General features: G+C 43.0%; 1 protein-coding gene and 1 long non-coding RNA gene across 2 annotated transcripts in view; one reads left to right on the forward strand and one right to left on the reverse strand.

Moving 5' to 3' along the window:
- The window catches only part of LOC140478695 (uncharacterized), a 79181-nt gene extending 59222 nt beyond the window's left edge, over positions 1 to 19959 (reverse strand). Inside the window, exons 1-2 of the long non-coding RNA XR_011960845.1 lie at positions 15942 to 19959; positions 15279 to 15388 (exon numbers count right to left, since the gene is read on the reverse strand). This is a non-coding gene — a long non-coding RNA (uncharacterized lncRNA). The remainder of the gene's footprint in view (positions 1 to 15278; positions 15389 to 15941) is intronic.
- A 91-nt stretch (positions 19960 to 20050) lies between these two features.
- Positions 20051 to 24936, forward strand: part of npr2 (natriuretic peptide receptor 2) — a 183308-nt gene continuing 178422 nt past the window's right edge. The window contains exons 1-3 of the mRNA XM_072572008.1: positions 20051 to 20886; positions 22047 to 22246; positions 22935 to 23048. Of these exons, the coding sequence (XP_072428109.1) occupies positions 20187 to 20886; positions 22047 to 22246; positions 22935 to 23048 (1014 nt within the window). The 5' untranslated portion in view covers positions 20051 to 20186. The remainder of the gene's footprint in view (positions 20887 to 22046; positions 22247 to 22934; positions 23049 to 24936) is intronic.

A 24936-nucleotide genomic window follows, 5' to 3' on the forward strand; every position in this document is an offset into this window, starting at 1 on the left:
AATTGGAGGTGTAGTGGACAGCGAAAAAGGTTACCTCAGATTACAACAGGATCTGGACCAGATGGGGCAATGGACTCAGAAGTGGCAGATGGAGGTTAATTTAGATAAATGTAAGGTGCTGCATTTTGGGAAAGCAAATGTTAGCAGGACTTATACACTTAATGGTAAGGTCCTAGGGAGTGTTGCTGAACAAAGAGACCTTGGAGTGCAGGTTCATAGCTCCTTGAAAGTGGAGTTGCAGGTAGATAGGATAGTGAAGAAGGTGTTTGGTATGCTTTCCTTTATCGGTCAGAGTATTGAGTACAGGAGTTGGGAGGTCATGTTGCAGCTGTACAGGACATTAGTTAGGCCACTGTTGGAAGATTGTGTGCAATTCTGGTCTTCTTCGTATCGGAAAGATGTTGTGAAACTTGAAAGGGTTCAGAAAAGATTTACAAGGATGTTGCCAGGGTTGGAGGATTTGAATAGGCTGGGGCTGTTTTCCCTGGAGTGTCGGAGGCTGAGGGGGACCTTATAGAGGTTTATAAAATCATGCGGAGTATGGATAGAATAATTAGACAAAGTCTTTCCCTGGGGTGGGGGAGTCCAGAACTAGAGGCTTAGAGTGAGAGGAAAAAGATATAAAAGAGACCTAAGGGGCAACTTTTTCATGCAAAGGATGGTACGTGTATGGAATGCGCAGCCAGAGGAACTGGTGGACGCTAATACAATTGCAACATTTAAAAGGCATCTGGATGGATTTGTGAATAGGAAGGGTTTGGAGAGATATGGGCCAGGTGTTAGCAGGTGGGATTAGATTGGGTTGGGACATCTGGTCTGCATGGACCAATGGGACCGAAGGGTTTGTTTCCCTGCTGTACATCTCTATGACTCTATGACTGTATGGTAGTGAAGGAAATCGTTCAGCTGGTCACTCTGCCCGGTAAATTTTATGAAGGAAGTACTGTCAAATCTGCATCAGACATTCTTCATTCTTTTGAACGACTACATTCAGTACAGTCAATTGTTTTCAGTGCAATGCAAACTACTCTATTATAATTATCCTTGGGAACAAAATTCGTGCTTCTGAATATCCTGTGTGTGAATAATATGCAAACAGCAAATCTATCTGCAATCAAACAGAAAACCCATGAAATACTCAGCCAGTTGGATTCTTATTCAAATGTTGAGCAGCATTTTCATGGAAGTTACAAAATCTTGATTTTGCGACTATATTTGCAGGGAGCAAGGTTTATGGAGCTTTTTTCCCAGAGACAGAAAACGATGGCAAGTGAGTGACTATATCTGGCTCAATAACAGGGTCACCATCTCTGGAGCCTTAGTAACCCCACTTGAAGAAATGACCATTTCCGAACCGGTCAGAGACTTGAGGACACGTCAAAATACATTTTTTTTTACAGCACAAAAAAAATAATTTGGAGAGAAAGATGGTAAGTCGCTTGAATCAAGGGGGCAGCCTCCTAACTGGATCCATGGGGCTGCAGCACACAATGTTAGTTGCTCAGACCTTTACCTTTGAGGAATGGAGCCTCTGGCTCTCCCCTACCAGGTGGTCTCCATCTACAGTCAATGTTGGGGACCATTCCGCCAGCAAAATGCTGTCCAGGGCTGTTATTATTTAAATTGATTGCAGCCTCTACACTCCTGCCCCCTCCACAGGACCACTTGTCCGTGGGATGTCCATTCTTATGCAGCTCCCCTTTCATTTCCAGCGCCCTCCCAACAAAGTGTTAACTGTTCATGTCTCCACAAATGCTGCCTGCTATGTTGTGTATTTCTGACTTGTTGCCAAAATTTGGAAAAGAGCCAAAAATGGTTGCTGATCTCATGTCATGAAATTGCCACCTGCACATTTTTCCAATGCAGAAAGCACATAAACTTCATCCTACCTGGAAATTCACTTGCGGTGTGTAGTCAGTGCTGAGAAACTGTTATCCTTGAGTATCTAATTTGTGCTTATGGCAGACAGCGACTGTGACAGAGATGGGGCCAAGCTTTCCCTTTAGCTAGGTATTCTGTTCCATCAACTTCACTATTTCCAGTTCCTGCTCTCCACGTAAAATGATTTATCCTGCATATAGGTGGGATGCAACGTGTGAATATTATCATCTTGAAGTGAGGGATTTCCAATGCATCTAATGATTACTAAAGGGATCACACAGTTCTTAAAGCATGATATTGTTTAACTTAGGATTCATTATTTTGATAAGATTTGTCAACTTCATTTCAGAGTAGTCTCTACCAAGCAATCCCCCAACTTGGGGTTACAACAATGGAAGTGCTGGTCAAATATTTGAGGACTCATACAAAAATGGTTAGATTTACTGCTGGCCCACTTACAACCCTACCTCCCCTCCTCAACCCATTATTTGCATCTCACGTCCATGGAAGAGCTGCCAGATTTCCCAACAATTCCCAAAAGTGAACTGCTTGTAAACACAAGTTCAGTCTGTGCAGTTAGTTCAATGATCCAATATTGATGAGATCCAACTCCAAATAGGTCAGACAGTCAGCATGCTGAGGACGTCATATGACAAGCTCAATGACTGCATAGGTTCATTAGGCTGCACTTTACCCGGCCCTTGGTGAATGGATGGGGAAGGGTGGCAAAATAGTATGGCAAGTTGTTGGGGGGGGGGGGAGATGTGGTGATGCCTGATGTCTTCATAACTTCATGCATTTTGTCCATGGCAGGATGTTAACAGATATGCCAATTACCACAAGCCCAACTGAGCATCTTAAGTAGATACAGAGGTACTGGATACACAGGCAGAAATCTTCCAAGAATCCTTAGGTTCTGTACAAGTCCTTTTGCAAAACAAAAATTCAAACAACACATTTCATTGACCTACAGTTCAGAAGAGTTATTTCAATTCATATTTGGCTGTGTACCTATATGCCTGACTTCACTTTTTTATGCATACTCTTCAATAGGATGTGGGCATCACTGGCTAAGCCAACATTAGGTACTTATCCCAATTGTCTTTGAGAAAATGGAAATAAACCACCTTCTTGAACTGCTGTGGTCAATTTGATGTAGGCACATTTAAAGTAGTGTTAAGGAGGGAGTTCCAGGATTGCTATGCAGCAACAGTGAAGAATTGGCAAGATAGGGCAGGATAGTATGTGGCTTGAAGGAAGACTTACAGGTATAATGTTGCCCTGCATATTTTTACCATGTCCTTCTGGGTAGTAAAGGTTGTGGTTTTGAAGGTGTTGTCAAAGGAGAGTTGGTACATTACTGCAGTTCATCTAGCATATAAGACCAGAAGACATAGGAGAAGGAAATAGGCATTCAGCCCATCGAGTCTGTTCTGCCATTCAATCATGGCTGATAAGTTTCTAAACCTCATTCTCCTGCTTTCTCCCAGTAACTCTTGATGCCCTTTATACTCAAGAACCTAGCTATCTCAGTCTTAAATATATTCAATGAGCTGGTCTCCACAGCCTTCTGTGGCAATGAATTCCATAGTTTCACCACTCTCTGGCTGAAGACGTTTCTCCTTATGTCTTTTCTAAAAGGTCTTCCCTTTACTCTAAGGCAGTGCCCTCGAGTTCTAATCTCTCCCTACAATGGAAATATCTTCCCAACGTCTACTCTGTCCAGGCTATTCAGTATTCTGGTATGTTTCAATTAGATCCCCCATCATCCTTCTAAATTCCGTCAAGTATAGACTCAGAGTCCTCAAATGTTCCCCATATGTTAAGCTAATCATTCCTGGGATCATTCTTGTGAACCTCATCTAATCATGCTCCAAAGCCAGTACATCCTTCCTGAGAAATGGAGCCCAAAACTGTGCACAATACTCTAAATGTGGCCTGACTAGAGCCTCAGAAGTACATCCCTGCTTTTATATTCAAGTCCTCTCAAAGTAAATGCCATCATTGCGTTTGCCTTCCTAACTGCTGACTCAACCTGCAAGTTTATCTTGACAGAACCCTGGACTAGAGCTCCCAAGTCTTTTTGCACTTCAGACTTCTGCATTTTCTACACATTTAGAAAATAGTCCATGCCTCTATTCTTCCTACCAAAGCGCATGACCTCACACTTTCCCACATTGTACTCAATCTGCCACTTCTTTGCCCACTCTCCTAATTTGTCCAAATCCTTCTGCAGCCTGCACACCTCCTCAATATGGTCTTCTACCCTCAATTACATTTTCATATAATTTAACGCATGCATTAATTACCATGCTATCTCATTCATGAGCTCCAGAGAAACTTTACTGTCCAATATAATTTTCTAATATTACCTTTATGGCAGATATCAATCATTCCTCTTTATTCCAGCCATCATTTTATTTTGTTTATTCGCTATGTTAGAGGGAATATTGTTTTCTCAAAAGTATCCCAATAAATTGTGTCTGACTTTTATTTTGCATGTTGAAATTATGCGAGATTCAACTTTCGGAATTTGCTGGACTGTTACGTTTTTTTTAACTATTAATTTAATTCGTTCTCAAACAAAGACCCACTGGTCAGACAATCATTGGAACAGCACAGACTCGAGTTGCATATTAACAACCTGTGGAATCAAAGATGTAGCAGACATTGTGAGAATTGTTCATGAAATTGAAAAATCAAATAAGCAAACTGCCTGTGTGAAAGCTTTCGAAAAGCCAGTGAGAAAGTTGGATTCTAGGAAGAGATTAAGACAACCATGGTGAATCAGAAGTTAAGGGTACCATCAAATTGAAAGGAAATAAGCAGTTCTGAGGAAGGATCACTAGATCCAAAACATTAACTCTGATTTCTCTTCACAGAAGTTGCTAGACCTGCTGAGCTTTTACACAAATTTCTGTTTTTGGTTTTGATTTACAGCATCCGCAGTTCTTTCAGTTTTTATTTAGGAAATACACACAGTGTGGCAAAGATTAGTGGTGAGACAGAAGATTGGGGAAGTTTTAACAAATAACAAAAAAAGGGCAAAAATAAACTCTGAACATGAAAGTAATATCAACATGGACAGTAAGACCTTCTTTAATATATGTGAAAGGAAAAAGAGAGACCAAATTGAACATAGGCCCCTGAGAGATCAAGGCCAAGGAAATAATATTGAGGAACTAGTAAATTAAAATTAGAATTAGATTGTATTGTTATGTATTTCTCAAGTACAGGATTAAAGGAGTACAGTGAAGAATTTACAAATTGGCCATTCGTCAGCACCAACTTAAAATGCAAAGTGCAAAATCAGAATTTGGAAAAAAGCAAGAGAAGAAATTAAAGAAACATAGCCAAAAGAAAAAGAAAGGTGTCCACATCTTAAAGTCCTTATCCGAAAGGAAACAAAGAAGTCCAGATTTTAAAGTCTTATCTCCCTGGGCCTGATCCTGACCTGGGGTTTTGGTCAACTGCCTCCGATCACCAATGCTACCACCAATCATCAGGACCAGCTGTATCTGATGTCTCCCGTTGCCATTGCTGCTTCTGATCGCTGGGAGGAGCTAACTCTGTTACTGCCACTGCTGCACTTGCTCTGGGGACCAGGCCCACTCTCGCCCTGCCAAAGACACTGACTAAGGTTTTTAAAGAGAAAATGAAAAGACAAAAAGAGTAAAAGTAAAAACAAATGAAAAAGAAATAAAGCAGATGGAAGTGGACATGCCTCAGGTCAGGATACTGAATGCAGCACTGCTACCCTGCTGCCATCTTGAAATGGCAGAGGAGTTGAGCAAATGTATTGCATCAGTTATCATGGTAGATGTCACTAATAGCATTCCTAAATTCTTAAATATTCAAGGAGTGACAGTAAATAAATATAATAACTATTGCTAGAGATAAAGTACTGGGAAACTAATGCCAATAAATCCCCTGCAGCTAATGGAATGCATCTTAGGATATTAAAGGAAATAGTTACAAGGATAATGGATGCACTAGTAGTAATCTTCCAAAAATCCTGATTAGATTCTGGAAAATATCAGGAGGATTGGAAAACTATACATGTTACACCCTTCTTTCGAGAGGTAACGAGACAGAAAATGCATTATTATAGGCCAATTAGCTTACCATTTGTTTTTGGTAAAATGCTAGAGTCCATTATAAAGGATGTAATATCAAGAGCATTTAAAAAGACATAATGTGAGTAAGAAGAATGGGGAAGCTTCGTGAAAGGCAAATCACTCCTGACAAATTATTATAATTCTTTGAAGAGGAGATAAGCAGGTAAATAATGTGGAACCAGTAGACATAATATGTTTGGATTTCTATGAGGTATCAGGAGAAGAGTGACAGTAATAGGGTGATTGTTATGGGAGACTTTAACTTTCCTGATATTGATTGGGAAAGCTATAGCTCAAGTTCGTTAGATGGGTCAGTGTTTGTGCAATGTGTGCAGGAGAGTTTCCTGACACAATATGTAGATAAGCCAACAAGAGGTGAGGCCATACTGGATTTGGTTCTGGGTAACGAACCAGGCCAGGTATTAGAACTAGAGGTAGGTGAGCACTTTGGGGACAGTGACCACAATTCGGTGATTTTTACTCTAGTGATGGAGAGGGATAAGTGTGTACTACAGGGCAAGAGTTATAGCTGGGGGCAGGGAAATTATGATGCGTTGAGGCATGACTTAGGATGTGTGGATTGGAAAAGTAGATTCCAAGGCAAGAGCGTAATTGATATGTGGAACTTGTTCAAGGAGCAACTATTGAGTGTCCTTGATAAGTACGTACCTATCAGGCAGGGAGGAAAGGGTCGTGTGAAGGAGCCGTGGTTTAATAAGGAGTTGGAATCCCTTGTTAAATGGAAGAGGGCGGCCTTTGTAAAGATGAGGCGTGAAGGTTCAATAGGGGCGATTGAGAGTTATAAGGTAGCCCGGAAGGACCTGAAGAGAGAGCTAAGAGCAGCAAGGAGGGGACATGAAAGGTCCTTAGTTGGTAGGATTAGGGAAAACCCTAAGGCTTTCTATAGGTATGTTAGGAATAAAAGAATGACTAGGGAAGGAATAGGTCCAATCAAGGATAGTAATGGGAAGTTGCGTGTGGAGGCTGAAGAGATTGGGGAGGCGCTGAATGAATACTTTTCGTCAGTATTCACTCAGGAACAGGACATTGTTGTCGATATGAATACTGAGGCACGAATAAGTAGAATGGATGGCTTTGAGATATGTAGAGAAGAGGTGTTGGAAATTCTGGCAAGGGTGAAAATAGATAAGTCCCCTGGGCCTGATTGCATTTATCCTAGGATTCTCTGGGAAGCAAGGGAGGAGATTGCAGAGCCATTGGCCTTGATTTTTGTGACCTCTTTGTCTACAGGAGTAGTGCCAGAGGACTGGAGGCTAGCAAACGTGGTTCCCTTGTTCAAGAAGGGGAGTAGGGATAATCCTAGTAACTATAGGCCAGTGAGTCTCACTTCTGTTGTGGGCAAAGTCTTAGAGAGAATTATAAGGGATAGGATTTATGCACATCTGGATAAGAATGATGTGATCAAGGATAGTCAGCATGGTTTTGTGAAGGGCAGGTCGTGCCTCACAAACCTTATTGAATTCTTTGAGAAGGTGACGAAGGAGGTAGATGAGGGGAAAGCGGTAGATGTAGTATATATGGATTTTAGTAAGGCGTTTGATAAGGTCCCCCATGGTAGGCTACTGCAGAAAATACAGAGATATGGCATTGAGGGTGAGTTGGAGGTTTGGATTAGGAATTGGCTCTCTGGAAGAAGACAGAGGGTAGTAGTTGATGGCAAAGATTCATCTTGGAGTGCCGTCACTAGTGGTGTTCCGCAAGGATCTGTTTTGGGACCATTGCTGTTTGTCATTTTTATAAATGACCTGGAGGAAGGGTTAGAAGGTTGGGTGAGCAAGTTTGCGGATGATACGAAAGTCGGAGGAGTTGTAGACAGTGAGGAAGGATATGGCAGGTTACAGCGGGATATAGAGAAGCTGCAGAGCTGGGCAGAAAGGTGGCAAATGGAGTTCAATGTAGCTAAGTGTGAAGTGATTCACTTTGGTAAGAGTAATAAAAAGATGGATTACTGGGCTAATGGTAGACTACTTGGTAGTGTGGAAGAGCAGAGGGATCTTGGTGTCCATGTACACAGATCTCTGAAAGTTGCCACCCAGGTAAATAGTGCAGTGAAGAAGGCATATGGCGTACTGGCTTTTATTGGTAGAGGAATTGAGTTCCGGAGTCCTGAGGTCATGCTGCAGTTGTATAAGACTCTGGTGCGGCCGCTTCTGGAATATTGTGTGCAGTTTTGGTCGCCATACTATAGGAAGGATGTGGAGGCACTGGAACGGGTGCAGAGGAGGTTTACCAGGATGTTGCCTGGTATGGTAGGAAGATCCTATGAGGAAAGGCTGAGGCACTTGGGGTTGTTTTCTTTGGAGAAAAGAAGGTTTAGGGGTGATTTGATAGAGGTGTACAAGATGATTAGGGGGTTAGATAGGGTTGACAGTGAGAACCTTTTTCCGCGTATGGAGTCAGCTATTACAAGGGGGCATAGCTTTAAATTAAGGGGGGGTAGATATAGGACTGATGTTAGGGGTAGGTTCTTCACTCAGCGAGTCGTAAGATCATGGAATGCCCTGCCAGTAGCAGTAGTGGACTCTCCCTCTTTATGGGTATTTAAGCGGGCATTGGATAGGTATATGGAGGATAGTGGGTTAGTGTAGGTTAGGTGGGCTTTGATCGGCGCAACATCGAGGGCCGAAGGGCCTGTACTGCGCTGTATTGTTCTATGTTCTATGTTCTATATGTGACACAACTTAATAAACTAGGAGCCCAAGGTGTTCATAATGGAGTGTCATAGGGATCAGTGCTGAGACCACAATTATTTACAACATATTTTAATGACTTAAATAAAGGAAGTGAATGTATTATTGTCAGGTTTGTGAATACTACAATAGGTGGGAAGGATGAGGATGACAAAAAGATTCTGCAGAGAGATTTAGGCAGGTTACATGAGTGGGCAAAAACTTGACAGATGGAACATAATATGGGAAAATGTGAGGTTGTGTGATTTGGCAGGATAAATAATGGGTGAATGTATTTAAATGGTGAAAGATTGCAGAAAGTTGTAGCACAGAGGGATTTAAAACAAAGAACATAGAATAGTACAACACAAACGGGCCCTCCCACTCACAATGGTGTGCCAAACATGACGCCATATGAAACCAATCCCTTCTGCATGCCCTTGGTCCATATCTGGGAGAAAGTGAGGAATGTAGATGCTGGAGATCAGAGTCAAGAGAGTGGTGCTGAAAGTCAGGCAGCATCCGAGGAGCAGGAGAATTGATGTTTTGGGCAAGAAAAAGGCCTGTAATGTCAATTCTCTTGGTCCATATCTCTTCGTTCATGCATATTCATAAGACTATCTAAAAGTCCCTTAAACACCCCTATCACATCTGCCTCCATCACTACCCGTGGCAGCACATTCCAGACTGTTATACTCAATTCCCTGACCAATACAGGCAAGCATGCCATATGCTTTCTTTGCCATCCTACTTACTTGCATGGTCATTTTCAGGAGGCTATGTACTTGAATCCCAAGATTCCTCTGTACATCAATGCTGAACTGTATACCATTCCTTAACAACTGATCTCCTAAAGTACAGCATATCATACTCGGAAGATCATCATTCAAAAATGGCAAAAAAGCTTGCCTCCGAGTTCAACAAGGAAATCAGGAAGGCAAATGGAATGTTGGCTTTTCTTTCAAAGGGAATGGAGTATAAAAGTAGGATATCTTGCTAAAACTATTCAAGGCACTTGGTAGACCACTGATGATGGTTTGATCCTCTCATCTAAGTTAGATAGATGTTGGAGGTGGTTCACTAGCGTGTTTCATTAGACTCATTCCAGGTATGGAAGAATTTTCTTACAAGGACAGGTTGAATACATGTAACATAAAAGAGTACAGCATAGGAACAGGCCCTTCAGCCCGTTGTGTCTGTGCTGACAACAATGCTACTCTAAACTCATCCTATCGGTCTGCATTAGGTCTGGATCCCACTATTCCCTGCCTCTTTATGTGTGTGTCTAAATGCCTCTTCAACATTATGTTCATTACTTCTTCCACCACCTCTCTTGGCAGCGCTTTCCAAGTACTTACTATTCTCTCTGTAAAAAGGTTTCCTCACACACCTCTTTTCAACATTCCCTTTCTCACCTTGAACCCATGTCGCTATTTCCATGCTGGAGAAGAGATCCCAACTGTCCACCCTCTCTATGCCTCTCATAATTTTATATGATTCTATCAGGTCACCCTCAGCCTCTGATGCTCTAACAAAAAAACAATCCAAGTTTGTCCAACCTCTAGTTAATATACTCCAATCCAGGAAACATTCTGATAAACCTCTTTTGCCCACTTCAAAGCCTCCACATTCTTCCTATAGTGAGGCGACCAGAACTACACACAATACTCCAAATGTGGCCTGACTAAAGTTTTATACAGCTGCAACATGCCTTGCCAAACTTTATACTCAGTGCTCAAACCAATGAAGGCAAGCCTGCAAAGTATGCCTTCTTTACCATCTTATCCACTTATGTTGCCACTTTCAGGGAGATGTGGACTTGGACCCCAAGATCCCTCAGTATATCAATACTTCTAAGGGTGCAGCTATTTACAGTATACTTTCCTCTTTAATTTGATCTCCAAAAATACGTCAGCTCATAATTGTCCAGATTAAACTCCATCTGCCATTTCTCTGCCCACCTTTCCAGCTGATTGATATCCTGCTGAATTCTTTGCTACCCTTTCTCTCTATCCACAACTCCACCAACTTTGATGTGCAGGATTACAGGGAAAAATGCAGATTTGTCTAAAGCCAACATGTTCAGAAAACCTATGCAGACATAATAGGACAAATAGCCTTCTTCTACACTGTAACAATTCTGTGATTGCAGGAGCATTTTGCTCAGCAAGCATTTTTCCAGCTGCTTCTGTTGTTTAGTGTGCAAGTACAGTTATAGTTCAAGTAACAGTGGCATAGTGGTTAGCACTGCTGCCTCACAACGCCAGAGACCCAGATTCAATTCTCGCCTCAGGCAACTGGAGTTTGCACATTCTACCCATGTCTGCGTGGGTTTCCTCTGCGTGCTCCGGTTTCCTCCCACAGTCCAAAAATGTGCAGATTAGGTGAATTGGCCATGCTAAATTGCTCATAGTGTTAGGTGAAGAGGTAAATGTAGGGGGGTGGGTTGCTCTTCGGAGGGTTGATGAGGACTAGTTGGGCCAAAGGGCCTGTTTCCACACTGTAAGTAATCTAATCTAATCTAATTGGTTACTGATTAGAAGACTGTCTTATTGCGTATGGCCGAGTAAATTAGGTCCGTACTTTCAATGATTTAGAAGAATGAAAGATGATTTCATTGAAACAATCAAGATAAAGAAGAGTCTCAGCTGAATAAACCCTGATAGCTTAATTTTGCTGGCTGGGATATTTGGAACAATTGAGAACAGTCTCTGATTAAGGGGTAAAAATTTGAACTGAGAAGAATTTCCTTCACTCAAAAGTTCATAAAATTTTAGAATTCACTCCACCAGAAGTAATAGATACTCCATTGGTTACTATATTTAAGGCGGGGATACACAGATTTTTAGACTCTCAGGGAATTAAGGAGGATGGGGAGTGGGTGTCAATAAGGATTTGAAGCCCAAGATTATCTATAAACGCACTAAATAGAGTATGCTCCTGCTTTATCTCTTGTGCATTTGGGCATGTGGACTTGTGCCACAGCTTCAGTGGGTTTACACCTAATTCTTAGGTGTGACTGGTGCTGTTCCAGGCATGCCTTCCTGCACTCTGCACTGAACCCACCATTTAATGGTAATGGTAGAGTGAGGGATGTGCTGGGCGACGAGATAACAGATTGTGCTATCTTACCTAGCACAGTGATCGTGCTAGCATGATGAACTCTATCCTCTGTGTGAAAACAAGGCATTGTCTCTTCAAGGATGGTGCAGTAGTTACTCATTCCATTACAGTCATGAGCAGATGAATCATGCATCAGCCACATGAACACTGGTGAGGTGAAGTCTATTTTTCCCACCTTTCCTTCTACAGGCTCAGTTGAGCACATACGTTCTTTCAGCCTCGGTCAGCAGCATTACAAGGAAGCCACTCTTAATAATGAACATTGAAGATCTTTACTCAGAGTAAATTCTGAGCTCTTGTTAGTCTCTTTGATTTTTTCCTCCTGGCATTCTTCATAGAGGAATGTTGATTCATCAGCAAAGGAAGGAGATGGTGTTAAGTGGCAATTAGCCACATGGTTCATTACCATGTTTGACCTGATGTCATGACATTTCATGGGGTCCAGCATCAATGTTGAGGACTGCCAGGACAACTGCCTCCTGACTGTCCTATCACTGTGGTGATATCTCTGGGTTAGAGATGCAGATCCATGAGGCATTAGCTGGGAACTGTGATTCAATGAGTATGATTGCATATCAAGCCATTGTTTGAACAGTCATGTGGGGCAGTTCTCCCAATTTTGGAACAAGCCCTCAAATGTTAGTAAGGACAACTTTTGCAGAGTTAGCTAGGCACATTGTACCGTTATGAATCCAGTGCCAAATTCCAAGGTGGGCGCTTCATCATCTAGTATTGCTTCTTGTCTTTTCTGTAGTCATTTGCAAGCATCTCAGAAGTCTAGCTAAGAGCTATGTAAGTATATTGCCGTGGGACTGGGATCACCTCCAGACTTGGCAGGTAAAGAGGATAAATATCCTTCCATGAAGGGCATTAAACTTAGAAACCTCAAAAGTAAGAATAGGAGTAGGCCATTCAGCTCTTCATTATGCTCATGATTGATCATCAACTCAATAACTTGTTCTGCTTTCCCCCAGATCCTTTGATCGCTTTAGCTCTATGTCCTATATTCAACACCTTCTTGAAATCTTATCATGTTTTGGCCTTGACTATTTTCTGTGATAGTGAAATCCATGGACTCACCATTGTCTAGGTCCTCAGCTCAGTCCTAAATGGTTTACACTATATCCTTAGAATGTGACCCCTGGATCTGAAATCTTCTGAAATAATTGGGAACTTCCTTCCTGCATCGACCACATGCAATCCTGTTAGAATTTTAGAGGTTTCTTTGGTACTTCCTTTCATTCTTCTGAACTGCAGTGAACATAATCCTAACTGAACATTTCTGGAACACCCGCACTAATCAACCACACCGCCCTGTGGCCCAACATTTCAACTACCCCTCCCACTCAGCTGAGGACATGGAGGTCCTGGGCCTCCTTCACCGCCGCTCCCTCACCACCTGACGCCTGGAGGAAGAACGCCTCATCTTCTGCCTCAGAACACTTCAACCCCAGGGCATCAATGTGGACTTCACCAGTTTCCTCATTTCCCCTTCCCCCACCTTACCTTCCAAACTTCCAGCTCAGCACTGTCCCCATGACTTGTCCGGACTTGTTCTACCTGCCTATCTTCTTTTCCACCTATCCACTCCACCCTCCCCCCCACCATCGCCTTCATTCCCTCCCCCACAAACCTATTGTACTCTATGCTACTTTCTCCCCACCCCACCCTCCTCTCACTTATCTCTCCACCCTTCAGGCTCTCTGCCTGTATTCCTGTATGAAGGGCTTTTGCCAGAAATGTCGATTTTACTGCTCCTCAGATGCTGCCTGAACTGCTGTGCTCTTCCAGCACCACTAATCCAGAATCTGGTTTCCAGCATCTGCAGTTATTGTTTTTACATAATCCTAACTGATTCAACCTCTATTCATACATCAGTCCTGCCATCCCAGGGATCAGTCTGGAAACCCTTTTACTGCACTCCCTCAAACAGCAAGAACATCCTTCATCAAATAAAGAGACTAAACCTGCACATGGTATTCCAAGTGTGATCTCACTAAGGCCTGGTACAATTGCAGCAAGACATTTCTGCTCCTGTACTCAAATCTTCTCATCAGCTTGCTATTTGCCTGCTTCACCACCTGCATGTTTACTTTCAGTGACTGATGTACAAACTCTCTTTGCACCTCCCTCTTTTCTAATTTGTCACCATTCAAATTATAATCTTGCCTGCCTGTTTTGCTACCAAAATAATAAACTAGATTTTGATTTGTAACAACAATCTGATGATTTTTAATTCCATATTCATTAATTGAATTTAAAATTCCAAATGGGATTTGAGTGAACAATCCTTACAGCCTCTGGATTCTAGTTTGGTAAAGTCACCACAATGCCACTATTGCTGTGCTGGTGCAAGCGATTTAATGTGGGTTTTGGGGGAGGAGGAGTCCCAGAATCTGCCCATTCAAATAGATGTAAAAGATCCTATGGAACAATTTACAGAAGCGGAGGGGAATTCTCCATGTATCCTGACAAGCATTTATATCTCAACCAACACCAAAAACACGCAAATAAACAGTTCATTTGCCTCTCTTATGTTTATAGGTGCAAGCCCTTGTGCCTGTTTGTCTCTGGAAAACGGCAACTGCCTTTTACTTCAAAGGAGCAGTGAAGCACAATTACTGCAGAGGCTGGAATCTGTACTGAAAACATGAAACGCTGGAGATCACAACGGGTCAGATACCATCCATAGGAAGGGGTGGTTGGGGAGGCAAATTAGCATTTCCAGTCCAGATGACTCTTCGTCAGAGCTGGTGAAGTATGGAGGGGATAGCATTTAGGCTATAGTTTGGGAGACAGAAGTGCGGGGACAAGTGCTGGTGGAGAAAAGATGTTGATAGTTCTGACGAAGTGATCGGTATGTAATCACCTGATGAAGGAGCGTCGCTTCGATAGCTAGTGTGCTTCCAATTAAACCTGTTGGACTATAACCTGGTGTTGTGTGATTTTTAACTTTGTACACCCCAGTCCAACACCGACATCTCTAAATCATGGTATGTAATATGTCTAACTGCCAGACTTGAAAGAACAGACACTGTAACCATTTTGATCCAAATATCATGATCAGCTTTTTTTTTCTGTGAACAGTATGTTGCGTCATTCAACACGAATATTTGGATAGCCGTCCATTATTTTAGCAACTGGAGATATCAATTGATCAGAAATTTTAAAAAATCCTAATTTCTTTATGTAGAATTTGAACCCAGAGTCAAGGACACTAACGCCGTGCCAACTAGTCCATTCTATTAATCCTAGGGAATGCGATTCATATTTTGAAATGTCGTTTCAACTGAAATAATTTAATTTAGGATAATAATTTCTATTAACCGTAAGGTGGCAGTAATGATTAGTAAAATATGGCTTAGGACCACTGCAAATAATTTCTAAAGACATGTTAAATTCGATATGTACTTCAGTATTGAAGTGCGTGACGAAAATGATAAAAACATATATCACGAGGTATTACCGGGATTGGGTGAAATGATCCAAAGCTCTGCATGTCTTGCCGGTATTAACCAAACGGAGCTCACCCGCGTGAAGCAAACTTGCTCGTGGCCATCAGATGGCAGAGTCGGACTAGAAACGAAAGAGCAGACGAAAGGTTGTGGCAAAATGACGATACCATTAAAATATTTTTGAAAAATGCCAACCTGATTTTCAACTGTTTAGAGACAAATTCCTGCTCATAACAACCTGTCCCTGCAGTTCCATTCAGAGCTAAAGCGTATTTGTTCAGATTGTTACTGATTATGACCGGATAATCTCTCGGCATAACCGTATAATTTGCAGTGATTTTGTGTCACTTTAATGTTCCTTTTGTTTAGCAAATGCGCCGAGTCTGTATTTCCCTCTGATTACCGTCCCGGGATCATTATTTAAAAAGAGAACAAGTTTCAGGAAGTAAAATACCCCATGCAAGTAATACTACTGCAGATGAGAACGGCATTTTAATCAATAAATAACAGTAAAAACTGGCACTAATTTGCAGACGATGGAAAAGAGTCTAAACATGAACTGTACTATGAACAATGCAATCAGATTTCTGCGAGCAACTAGGAGATCCAAAGTGAGTAAATACGATCTGTTAGCTATCTATGCTGAAATATATATATTATATATACACACATACATTTATAGAGAGTTCACAGCCAATAGTCTGGCTGACGCAAAGTAAAACGGCGCGGTACTATGAACAAAACAATTTTAAACTGGGTGCGAGGCAGGTATTTGACTCAGATGTTGAAGAAGCGAGACTCCAGACATATTTTTGATTTTTATAAACAACAGAGTCCGGACCGGATAAAATCAACTTATCTGGTCTCTTTGTCCTTTTACGGAATTACTCTCTCCGCCGAATGCGTGGGCGCACATACACACTGAATGACAACAAACTGTACATGTGCAGACATATACCGAATAACAACATGCAAACATTAAATACAGGTGGTTCCAAGCACAGGGAACAGGATAAAGCAATCTGAACTGCAAGTTTATTCCAAATTATTCGACATACAGAAAGGAAAATATGTGAGTCAGCCCTGAAGTCTGATCCACCATCGGTTGGATCATTAGTGATATGTACTTCAATTTTATTTCCTGCCAAACGTCTTCCAGCTTAGTCTTAGAGAGTTTATTCGATTCAACAACCACAGAGTATTTTTTGTTTTCGGTGGAGCGGTGGTTGGGTGGATGGGGACAGAGAATTTCAAACTTTCTCTACTTCCCATGTTAATAAATGTTTCCTGATGTCACTGTTCCCTTATCTCACTCCCCAATGCGCAGACTCCCATTTTAAGAATGAGCCTCCTTGTTTTGCCATTCTTTACCAGATTAAATCATTTCTCCCCAACTACCCAATGGATGTTTTACATTTTAAACACTTCAGTGAGATTAGCCTTCAACCTCTGAAGTTTAGGTAAAGCATTATGACCATCTGAATATCTAAGCCCCCCTAACACTCTGGTAAATCTACCCTGCAGCCTCGCTCAGATCAAAGCATCATTCTTAAAGTCTGGTATCCACCACAGAATGCGGAAATTCCAAATGGATAAAACTGAAGTATAACTTCCTCCTGTTTGTACTGCATTCCTCTTGAGACAACGACTAACAGCCTGTTAATGTTTTGTTTATTTCTTGTAGCTTTTTAAAATTATTTAGTAGAGTATCTAACCCCTGCTCTTCTACTGACTCCAGAAGTTCATCATTAAGGCGAAATTGGCACTTATCAAATTTGAGTTTACACTTCCATGTTATTCGGGTTGCCTAATCGTAAAGAGACACTGACAAGGGGCGAATTGATTCAGGAGGGTGATACCAGAATGCCAAGGTTATACTCATCAGGAATGGACTGACTTGCCCTTTTCCTTGAAGCGAAACGATTGGTGGTCGTTCAAGTTATGAAAGGTTTTAACAGAGCACTATAACCTGCAGAGAATGTCCCCACAAATGAGAAGAACAAAACCAGAGGCTATTAATGTAAGATAACGTCCTAAATATCAAATATGGAATTCAGAAAAAAAAACTTTTGATGTCAGGTAACTGGTCCCGAAACGTTAATCCTGCTTTCTATCCATAGTTGTTGCCAGATCTGTGGAGTTTTTCCAGCAATTGCACTTTTTGTTTCAGAAGAAATTGCTTTGCCCAGAGCCGTAAGAACAGATGTAGTTAGAGCAAGTACTATTGATACATTTAAAGACAAGCTAGATAAATACATGAGGTAAAGGCAGGGGGGAGGGGGTTGTACAGATTGCTAACTCAGGAATGATGGCAGGAAATTTAAGCGGTGCACCAATGCCAGTCCAGATTGACAGGACTGAATGGCGTGTTTCTAATTGCCTAATGCAATCCTGTACAATTCTCCACAACGAACTCAATCAACCACTGTTCTTTCCATTTAATCGGTTTATTTCTCATTGTAACTTCAAGTACGCATCCACAGAATATACTTTCATGTCTTTAGTGTAATCGGAAAGTGCAGTTCTTTATTCATTCACCCACGTTAAGAATAAATATGGTGAAAAACTGGGAACGGGGCACCGGTGGGCAAGGATACCCCCCTTTAATCCATCAGTCAGAGGTGATTTATTTCCTACTTCTCAGTGCTAGCCGTTTACGAACTGAAGGTTGACTAATTCCATTTTAACTCCTTACATCGTTCAGTCGCGTTTGTTAAATAGCGAAAACATAAGGTCACAATAGAAAATCGAAATAGAAATCTGAATTTAACAAATTGAGATTCAACATCGTTAATATCGACGTGTTTTTTATGACGTTTGTGGTAAACAGGCAGTCACGAATAATTAGCTATCGTTGAAATGCTCTCGGTTTTCCCCGTACTGTTCATCCTTTACCGATATCAGTTACCACACGCCCCATTGTACTGTGAAAAGCTGAGTCCGTCCGTATTACATTCAACTGCTCTCTTCAAAGCGGCCGCTGTCGTCCTGCGGTGCGTGCACACCTTTATCAGACAGTTAAATGCGAATTAAAAAAAAATTATTTCTTTTCTGGAGTAACCTCAGTTCTCTCCCCGGTCTCGTCTCGGTGGCGCTTCCCCTCCATTGCAGGAAGAACCGAAAACAGTTTCTGGAAACTCGCTGGGGTTATATCATACTCACAGACATTTGACAACACACACAAACATTAGTCTAAAGGAGTATTTGTCGCATTTTGAGTGCTAAATGTTGCTATGCGTTTGGGAGAAAAGTGAGCGCACAGTTTGAGGCGGCGGCGGTAAAAAAAAACAGGAGTCCAGATTTAAAGCAGGCAGGGACTGTACAGCCAGGAGTAAAGCTGGCACTTAGCAGGAACAAGTTCCCTGGTAATAGTTTTCTCCCGCTCTTGTTGTCCAGGTTTCCCGGTATTAGTTGCGTCCGAGTCCCGTGCTCACTGCATAGTTGACTCAAAACGATCATTACAAGTGTGTTATTCTCAATGCGGCGGCCGACATACTGGCTATCACTCTCCCGTCAATGACTAAATGCAATTAGACTCGGTGTATCGACCGGGTTAGAACAGTGAAACCATACCAGTCCGTGCTGTTAAAAGACATCAACCCTCTCCAGATTGCCCGCGCAGTCATTTCCCGGCGATCACAATTGACAGTCGGCAACCTTTTAAAAAGCCACCTGATATATCCCACATTCCGCCGACCTTCCATACCTTTACTTTTTAAACTTTGGGGGGGTCAAGCTGGAGGCGAAATAAAATAAAGGGTATGGGGACGGTTCTGCATTTGTCCAGTAGCAATCCTAGTGTTTGTAAATCGTCAGCTATCCTTCCATGAAGGGCGGCAGCGTCTCAGGATGACCCAACATGTTGGTTCTCTGGTTTGTAACTGTTATCACCCTGCTCCGCTCTTGTCCAAGGGGCAGCGAGCTGGTTGTTCCCTGACAGTCAGAGAAAAACTGTCACCGGCCGGTCAGTCACAATTATCCACAGAACAACCACTGTGTCTCTCGGTACCCGCCGGTTGGAATTTCCTTGCAAGTTCCCGGGAGGAATCCGTTGACAGGAGCGGTCCTGATTTTAAACAAGTTCAATGCGATTTCTATATCCATTCGCTGTTTCCATCTCGTATGTGTGTGCGCGTGTGTTTTAACCTGGCACTGTATTAAACAGGAGTTTGGCTGGGAGGAAAGCCGGGTCTGGGTGGAGGTGGCGTTTTGCTCTGGCAGATGGCGCTTTAGTCCTGAGTGTTGGAGGTTGTGTAGCCTCTCGCTGACGTGCTGAGAGAGAGAGAGAGAGAAAAGGCACTGATCGCAGCCGAGCGGAGGCCCGCTATGGTAATAACTGAGGCTGGGAGGGCTCTCTTCCCCCCTCTGTTCACTCACTCTGTCTCTCTCTCTCTCTCTCTGCCTTGGAGCGATCGATGTGGTTCGAGGGACGAGCGAGAGGGTGGGGTGGGGAGGTGGGGGAGGGAAGGGAGGGGGGAAGTAAAGAGAAGATGAATAGAGCAGGTCTGGTGAAATGTCACCCAGACGGGACAGCGGCGAGCAGGAGAAACCTCGTGTGAGTACGGTCTGAACGGGGAGGAACGGAGAGGCGCTGCTGACTGACTGGCTAAGTGAGGAAAACAAGAACTGGTGCTGGTGGAGGTGGGGAGGGAGGGAGGGAGGGAGGGGGTGTGTGGAGAGGATAGGAGGAAAGCACATGTTTGACTGTTTCTCGTCAATTCCCTCACTCCCTGGTCAATTTCACCCTCACCCCACCTCCCCTCCCCCCACCCCCCCCCCCCCTTGGTCAATTACATGTTAGAGCCCTTGCTCTTGGTGCCAGCGTCGAGCACACCAAGATTAAACAACATACCAAAAAGGATTTGGGAAGAGAGTATTCGACAGGTTGCATGACAACAAACCACTGGTGTGCCTGAACCATGCGGGTGGTATGTCTTTTCGTTTTTGTCTACCTCGCCAGCTGGCCGGCCCGATCGCAGAGTCCCCCTGAGAGCATCAACATGGCTATCGTGCTGCCCCACAACAACACCGAGTACGCCTGGGCTTGGCCCCGGGTCGGCCCGGCCATCCAGCTCGCCATCGAGAGGATTAACCGGGACAGGCAGCTCCTGCCGGGCTCCGCGCTCACCTACAAGTTCAAGAGCAGCGAACTGGACGGCCGCTGCGCCGACTCGCTCGCCCCTCTGCTCGCCGTGGACCTGAAGCTGGAGAACGACCCCGACGTCTTCGTGGGTCCCGGCTGCACCTACACCACCGCCCCGGTGGCTCGGTTCGCCAGCCACTGGGGGCTGCCCCTGGTCACCGCCGGGGCATCGGCTTTCGGCTTCTCCGAGACCGGCGACTACAGCACGGTGATCCGCACCGGGCCGGTCTTCACCAAGCTCGGAGCGTTCACCGCCCAGCTCCATGAGACCTTCAACTGGACCTCGAGGGTCGTGCTGGTCTTCCAGGACATCAAGACGGACGATCGGCCCTACTTCTTCCTGACGGAGGGGATCTACACAACCCTGAAGGACGAGTTTACAAACCTCAGCGTGGAAGCCAAATCTGTGGATAAAGGCGAGCTGGACCAAGCGACGATCATTGACATTGTACAGTTCATTAAAGAGAATGCACGGAGTAAGTGGGTTTGCAGAGCCCCTACCTCTGATGAGGGGGGGGGGGGGGGTGGATGGAAACAGTAAACTGCTTTAATATTGTAATATTGCCCTCTCGATTCTGGCTAAGACCCGGGTCTGCACTCTATCCCCAAGCTCCACTCTGCATGGGGGGGGGGGGGGGTCAGGTCTCCAAGTTTCGGTCACATTTTACACCTTAACCGTTAAGTTTGCATTTTTTCCCCCTCCGCGCCCCCACCCCCGTTTTATTGACATTTTAGACAAAAGCAAAACCCTTATTGCTTTATTTGATTCTGGTCCTGCATCCCACGACTCATGCCCCAACCCCGGGTTGGGTCTGCTGAATCTACTTAAATTATCCTGTCCCTCTGTCAGAAAGCGGATTGCTGGGGGTGGAGTGGGGAGGGGGGGGGGCATTTTCCTGTTTTGGACGGGACACATTTGTTGAGTTTAATGCCAACGTTGCCGTTCTCCCTGGGAAGAGAAGGTCGCCCTCGCTCTTGATAAATCCCACCGCAAATGGTACCGTGTAGGAACCCATCTGGTCACCCTGCCTGCCCGTTCGGTATCCGCTTTTAAGCAATTAGCCGTCTCGGGGTGGGGGAGTCCAAAAAGAAAGTTGCAACACTTCACGACAGTGTCAATCTGGAACTGCCCCCTGGATAGATAATCGGTTGCTTACAATGTGGCATCATGTGTGGACATGGCAGTGGGCACAGAGATGGTACACCATCATGGGCGAGTTAGTGAGCACACTGCAGACGGCATATACTCACCTCCCCCCTCCACACATACATAACTGCCATCGCCTGTTTGTTAACAGACCTTCATAGCAATAAACAGTTAAAAAAAAAGACACCGCACTAACATCGAGAGCAGTAGCCAGTGAGAGAGAGTTTTTAAAAAAGCAGTGGGGGCTTCATCAGTTGAGAATGTGACTTCCCCGTGTGTGTGCAAGGCATTAACCTCTCGACACCAATTAAATAGAAGCGCTTAACTTTATAAAAAAAAAATCACCCAATACAATTCTGATTGAGAATGTCATAATTGGAAAATAAAATCTTTTTTTTCTTTCGACATTGCTGGGTAGCGCGGTAAATGATGACCAGTGGTGAAATCAGCACTTGGACTGACAAAATGCCTTTTCTTCCCCCTTTCCAGTTGCCTATCTGTGTTTCCCTTTCAAAGATTTCCGTCAGATCATGTTCTACGCGCAGAGAGAAGGAATGACTGGGGGAGACTATGTTTTTTTCTACCTGGATGTATTCGCCGAGAGCCTGAATTTGAGGTCGCTGACAGAGTCTCACAAACCCTGGAAGATGAACCACAGCAGCGAGTCGCTCCTCAAAGAGGCCTTCAAAGTACATCCATTTCCTTCTCCTCATCTCAAATCCTTCTGGGCGACAGTGTGTCCTGTCATTATCTCCTGCAGCAGGTTCTTGCGCCGACAGGCAAAAGCTTGCAAATCGTTTGCAAAAGCTACGATTTCCCAAAGGGGCCGGGTGGGAGTGAGCCATTCCGCCCATCCAATTTATTCTGGCATTCAGTTGCATCCTGAAGGAAACTGCACCCTAACACCCATTCTCTGCCTTTAATTCATAGCTCCGGATATTTAAAGCCAATTGCCCCCAAGCAACAGCAACTAGCCAGCATTAAGTAACAATGTGTGTGGAATAACATCTCCATCTTCGCTTGAGTGCGAGTTCTCGCAGGGCGTTGTTAAAGCATTTGTTTTTAACACGACCGCGGCCACTCAGAACAACCCCAGTTACGATTTCCAAAGAAACTTCATCTCTTGCATGGTGTTGCAATGCCTCGCGTCACCCCGCAAATGCACAAGAAGTTGCAGAGAATGGTGAAATTCCCGGCATTTTTTTTTGTTTTTGTTTGACGGCTGTCGTTTCTGGGTGGATTTAGGAATTCGGTTGAGGGAAGTGTTGAGTCTCCATAGAACACGACGGCACCACCCTACTGTTCTCACTGAGCGCTCGACAGTGCAGAATGAGCTGAGACTAACCGACATGTCGCTGCTCTCTTTTGTTTTTACAGTCGGTGATGATCATGACCAACCGAGAGCCAGAGGAACCCGAATATTTCACCTTTCAGGAGGATTTGCGAGCAAGAGCCAAAAATGTATCGAGTGCCGAACTAGCCAACACTCTGGTAAGCATTCCCTGGGATACAGGACTGAAAACTTAAGTTCCACATTTCAAAACTTGGATTTAAACGCGATTAATCCGTTAATGGATAGACAGATCGGTGAATAGATTGTACAAATTATAGAGAAAGAGACTGCACTCATTTCCCTTGACGTGAAGGCAGTAATTGAAGTAGTCAAGAGGTTCTGTTCTGTCAGTTGGTCGGCCCGGGGGTGAGGCTGGTCTGTTCCTCATGTTCGGTCACTGTGCAATGCAAACATTGGACACATTATATCTTTCATTGAAACACAGATGTTTATCACATTTCAGATACGTTAGTTTACTTTTCATTGACCCTGTGACCCGTGTAGCAGATTGGTGCACTGTTGTCGTGAAAGCACTGTGCATTGCTGCTAAACAGCTACAGCAATTGAAAGTGCAGTTGTTTTAAAAATAAACCTATCTCGGAGACCGGTTGGAACCAAACTCCTCCAACCGTTTACTTAGACGTTTACGTCGCTCGCAGAATTGATGAATCCTCTCGGAAATTTACAATGGCAAGATTATAGACTTGAAGACAATTCATGATCGTATCCATGGATGACATTTCTATTACTTTTGGTCTAATTCAAATTTAATTTTCGAATAATTGTTACATTTCTAGACTATGAAGGTCAATATTCCGGTATCATACGATTACACATAATTTTTTTTAAAAACGCAAATTTAGCTGATCCCAATGTAAAAGCAGACCTTCTCGTCCGGAGGATTTGTTCAGTGTTGTATCTAGTGAAACGATCATATTTGTAAATGTTTGTATGTTCTAGCTTTGATTTTCATAGAAAGCTTGACTGTACCTCCTTTTGCTTTAGTGGTCTGGCTCACTTTCTGTGATGATTTCAAGTGCACATTCCATCACCCAATATGCCATTATGTAAACTATGGCAGACAGGAGAACATGATCAATAAATACTCGGATTCAATTAAGTACTCTGGGATGGGTTCAGAGTCTCTTTTGTTATATCTCAGTCCATATATTTTCCATACATATCTTCAAAATATCTGCTTCTTTAAATGGAGAAATCTGAAATCGAACTAGTCATATTATGATCTTTTATGTCTTTGACGCTAGTGCAATCTAGACCTTTCATTCTATTTGCATACTCATGAATATGAAGATTTAGAAATTTTTATCATAAACAGTTGTTCATTTGCCTCAAATAGGTTTTTGCCTCTATTCATAGAAACTGCTTCAGCTTCCTATCATGATTTATAAAAATGATCAGATTCAATCTAATTACCACATTGCTTTTCAATATTAGTCGATTACCAGTCATATACAATGGATATGCAGTATAGGTAGCTAAAGTACAATAAGAGTGTTATGACATCTGGCTCTTCAACCAAAGCACTACACTTCACCACTTGTTGTGTCTGCCAAATTTAATTTTTAATAACAGACATAACAAAATTATATGTGAAATATTGTATGTCATGTAAAATGACAAAAGCAAATGAGTAAGTGAAATTATAATCTAATTTCACATTCAAATACTTTTGGAAATCAATTAGATTTTCTTCTTTCAATTTTTTTTGTGTCATCAGACTATCCAAATGAATTGTACATTATAATTCTACATTCCCAGTCAATATCTAATGGAATCCTATGCCACCGTTAACATGTAAACTTACACTGATCTCCAGAAAGCTGCGATGTAGAAACGCGTGAGCTCATATTATTAGTCATTGACATTAGCTATGGCTCTGTGGGATTTAATAGGTAAATCATGTGATGCTAGTGTGATGTGCTATTTATTTATCAAAAACATTCCAGCTGACCTCTGCAAGTTTGATACATGGTGGAGTTTTTTTTTACATAAACATGAAGAAACAAAATTTTACTTCACATAACA

This window comes from Chiloscyllium punctatum, chromosome 1 (genome assembly GCF_047496795.1).
Source record: "Chiloscyllium punctatum isolate Juve2018m chromosome 1, sChiPun1.3, whole genome shotgun sequence".
Taxonomy (NCBI): Eukaryota; Metazoa; Chordata; class Chondrichthyes; order Orectolobiformes; family Hemiscylliidae; genus Chiloscyllium; species Chiloscyllium punctatum.